This window comes from Leptonychotes weddellii, chromosome 9 (assembly GCF_054177405.1).
Source record: "Leptonychotes weddellii isolate Sample4059 chromosome 9, ASM5417740v2, whole genome shotgun sequence".
Lineage (NCBI taxonomy): Eukaryota > Metazoa > Chordata > Mammalia > Carnivora > Phocidae > Leptonychotes > Leptonychotes weddellii.
This window is the reverse complement of record NC_138377.1, coordinates 121,460,294-121,464,137: the sequence shown is the minus strand read 5'-3', so window position 1 is coordinate 121,464,137 and position 3,844 is coordinate 121,460,294. Positions and strand designations below refer to the sequence as shown.

General features: G+C 59.4%; 1 protein-coding gene across 1 annotated transcript in view; it reads left to right on the top strand.

Annotated features, from left to right (window-relative positions):
- Positions 1-3,168, top strand: part of PLIN1 (perilipin 1) — a 12,697-nt gene extending 9,529 nt beyond the window's left edge. Inside the window, exons 7-9 of the mRNA XM_081829721.1 lie at positions 8-16; positions 429-674; positions 1,623-3,168. Of these exons, the coding sequence (XP_081685847.1) occupies positions 8-16; positions 429-674; positions 1,623-1,970 (603 nt within the window). The 3' untranslated portion in view covers positions 1,971-3,168. The remainder of the gene's footprint in view (positions 1-7; positions 17-428; positions 675-1,622) is intronic.
- The last annotated feature ends 676 nt before the right edge of the window (positions 3,169-3,844 follow it).

The following is a 3,844-nucleotide window of genomic DNA, read 5'->3' as shown; positions in this document are numbered from 1 at the left end:
GAACAAGCTCAGCGAGGTAAGGCGGCGAGCAGAGGCCGAGCGGGGACGTGCACGCCTCACGGTCCCACAGCCCACTGAGGGGCCGCGAAGCAGAGGCACGGGGTGGGCCTCGGCCCCCAGACCCAGAGCCGCAGCGCGTGCAGGCTGCGCTGTTCACCGCACCCCCAGACGGCCGGCTAACAAAGTACTTCCATGCCCTTCTCTCGGCTGACCCTCCCAACAGCCCCAGAAAGTAGGCAGGGCGGAGACGGTCATCCCCGTGGTGCAGGTGAGGAAGCAGGTCCAGAGAGGGGAAGTGACCTGCCCAAGGCCACGCAGCTCGGAAGAAACCGGCGGCCCCGTCCTTTCCCTCCAGCTCTGGGGGCGGTGGGGAGGACAAGGGCGGGGGGCGCGCCGCCGCAGGTGCTGACCTAGCTCTGGCCCCCCAGGTGGCAGCCCTGCCCAGCCCGCAAGGCCTCCTGGGCAGCGTGGCGCACGTGCTGCAGAAGGCCACGTGGAGCACCATCTCAGCCGTGACGTGGGCGCCTGTGGCTGTGCTGGGCTCGGCGGCGAGGATGCTGGGCCTCAGCCCGGCCCGCGCCGCCTCCCCCACCAAGGGGAGGGCCATGTCCCTGTCAGACGCCCTGAAGGGCGTCACTGACAACGTGGTAGATACGGTGGTCCACTACGTGCCGGTGAGTCCCACCCACCCCAGGGGCCTGGGAAGGACGGGTAAAGCAGATTGGACCCAAGGGGCTGCAGGGGGCCTCCTTTCCCCAATCTCCTTGGCGCCCCAGAAACATTTTGACGAACTACGGCCTTGATGGGGGGGCCCTTGCCAGCCCCAAGAGTATAGAGACACTGGCCATGGCCTGAGACCCTTTCCCACAGCCCCCCCTTCCGACCATCAGTCTGGGGGTCCCCAGTTGGGCCAGCCCTCACCTCAGGGGGTTTGCGTGCAGCTAGAGGGGAGGCTTCCAGGGCGCCCTGGGGGGTGGGCTCTGTTCCAGGGCGCAGCCGCTGCCCCATCCCTGTCCTATCACCTATTACCAACAGGAAAAACCCAAGAGACACCGATACTGTCCCTCTGGCAGTCCCCGGGCCCCTGCCCAGAGCAAGGCACGGGTTGTGTAGGCTCCAGAAGGCGCAGTCAGGCACCCACCCTTTAGAGTGAGCAAGGGTTGGGGGCGGGGGTTACTCAGTCCCTCACTTCCAAGAGGCACGCAGGGGTCTTGGCTGCCAGCCTGTTCACCTTGGGCTCCACACGGGGCCAGGCAGGGATCCCCTGCCCCTGGCTGGGACCGCGGGTGGGCTGTGCTGAGCGCACAGCTCAGGCCCAAGGGACGGTGGGAAAGCCGCTGACTTTCCACGGAGCGACCCCTGAGGGAGACCCGAGGGGTCCAGGCACTTTGGGAGGGGGGCTGCCTGCCTTGCCTTGGGGGTCTGGGCCGAGGAGGCCATCGGAGAGGGCAAGGCGTCAGCGGTCTCCCCTGCTCCCCCGCCCGCGTCGCACACCCCAGGCTGTGCGCTCCGGAAGGCCGCTCCTGGGAGGGGTGCATGCGAGGGGCCGGGAGAAGCGGTGGATGGGAGGCGCAGGGACGAGGGGTCAGGCCGGGGCCCTAACACGGCTGCCGGGCCCTCAGCTCCCCAGGCTGTCGCTGATGGAGCCCGAGAGCGAATTCCGGGACATCGAAGAGGCCGAGCGCCGGGAGGCGGAGCGCAGGGCGTCTGGGGCACCGCCCGCCGGCCCCGAGCCCGCGCCGCGCCCCCCGCAGCCCCGCGGGAGCCTGCGGCCCGCGCGCAGCCCCGCGGCGCCCCCCGGCCCGGGGCCGGAGGACAGGGTGGACGCGCCCGCCGCAACGCGCCCGGCCTTCCCGGCGGTGGCCCGCGAGAAGCCGAGGCGCAGGGTCAGCGACAGCTTCTTCCGGCCCAGCGTCATGGAGCCCATCCTGGGCCGCGCGCAGTACAGCCAGCTGCGCAAGAAGAGCTGAGCCCCGCGCCTCCGCCCGGCCGCCGTCCCGCCCGCCGCCCCGACGGCGAGGCCGGGACCGGCTCTCCGCCCAGAAGCAGAACCTGCACTTCCGAGGGAGCGGTGCCTTCTTCCAAGTAGTCCCCTGGGAACCCGAGCCTCATTCCCGCGGCGCTGCCCAGGCACGCATTATCTTTTTAGCACCGTTCTGGGGCTTCGCTGTCCGAACCTATTTTTAAGAAGCGTCGGAGCAGCAGCTTGCTTTGATTCTATGCCTTGTTGTTTTGTTTTGTTTCTTAGCCAAAGGATTAAGCGCCTGACTTGAGCTCTCACTTCTTTAACCAACGTGTGGCCAAATGACATTTGACTTGTTTCCAAAACTTAGATCCATCCTCTGTAGACAAAGATTAAGCAGGAGTCTCTGACATATGTTTAAGGCCTGAGCTCAGAGATTCCTCTGAGTATCCAGGCTCTCGACAGACTACTTTGAAGAGAGCGACAATTAGGTGCAGAAGCTGTTGGATGTTTATATAAATATTAGCCTCCCTTTCCGAGTACCCAGTACTCCTCACAGGGTGATTCCCGGCCTGTGCTCTGTAGCGCCACCTCCTGGCTCACAGCCACACTTCCATTTGCTTCCTTCCTGACTTCATCTGTACGTTCACTCTTCCACCATTGCTGGCGCCCCCAGGGCCGGGGGACGACAATGGTGACCCGTTCACCTTATAAAGAACTACATAGACTATATGTATGGACTCTGTAGTAGCCACAATTCATTCCAAGTCCTATTTCTGAAAATGTCAATATTTGGTAAATCTAGGGAATGCATACATATAATTTAAAAATTCAAATATTGCAAAAGGGTGTGTGTCTTCCTCACTGAGTTCCCCAGTTCCCCTTCACAAAAACCACCGTGCCGTCAGTCTCTCGGGTATCCTTCCAGGTACAGGTTGTCCATGTGCAAGCCCACTTTGTGCACACAGCTGTGGGATGTGATCCTCTTTCTTCATGTAACAATAAATCTTAGAGATCTTTTTGTATCAGCACCATAAATCCTCCTTGCTCTTTTTAATGGCCATGTAGTAAGTGCTTCATAATGTAGATATGCTCTTTGATTTAACTGGTTCCCTAGTGATGGACTTTCAGGTTGTTTCCTTTCTTTTCTTTTTTTTTTTTTTTGGTCCTGCAAACAGTGCTACAATAAATGTCTGTATACAAAATGTTTTGTGCAGATGTGTAAGTTTATCTACAGGAGAAATTTATAACTTGGAATCGTGACATGTGCATTTTATTTATTTATTTTTAAGATTTTATTTATTAGAGAGCACAAGCGGGGGGGAGGGGTAGAGGGAGAAACAGACTTCCCGCTGAGTGGGGAGCCTGATGTGGGGCTCGATCCCAAGACCTGGGATCATGACCTAGGCTGAAGGCAGACCCTTAACCGACTGAGCCACCCAGGCACCCCAAGAGTATGTGCATTTTAAATACTGTTAGATAAGGCCAAGTAGCCTTCCAAAACAAACTCAGTTTTTCTTGTTATTGTCATCTGCAGCTGCACAGGAAATTACTACATCTCTGTCAGTCCTTTTAGATGTCCATATATACAACCCCCATAGGCCCCTCTCAGACCTGTGAGCTCCCTCTTGGCCCCCACTCTGTTGCATACCTGAAAGCCCAGCTTTCTGAAACTGACTCTGGATCCTGGCAGATCTTTGGTGTAATGAGTCCTTGGCCTTGATGCTTGGGTTTGGAATCTGAGGATGGACATGCACAGGTGGACACGGCCAGGACTCAGAGCTAGCCTTGGGCACCCCACCCCACCTCTACAATCCACACCACCCCCAGCAGTTTCCTGGGGAGGGAGTGCCATCTGACAAGAGGGGCCCTTATAAGCTG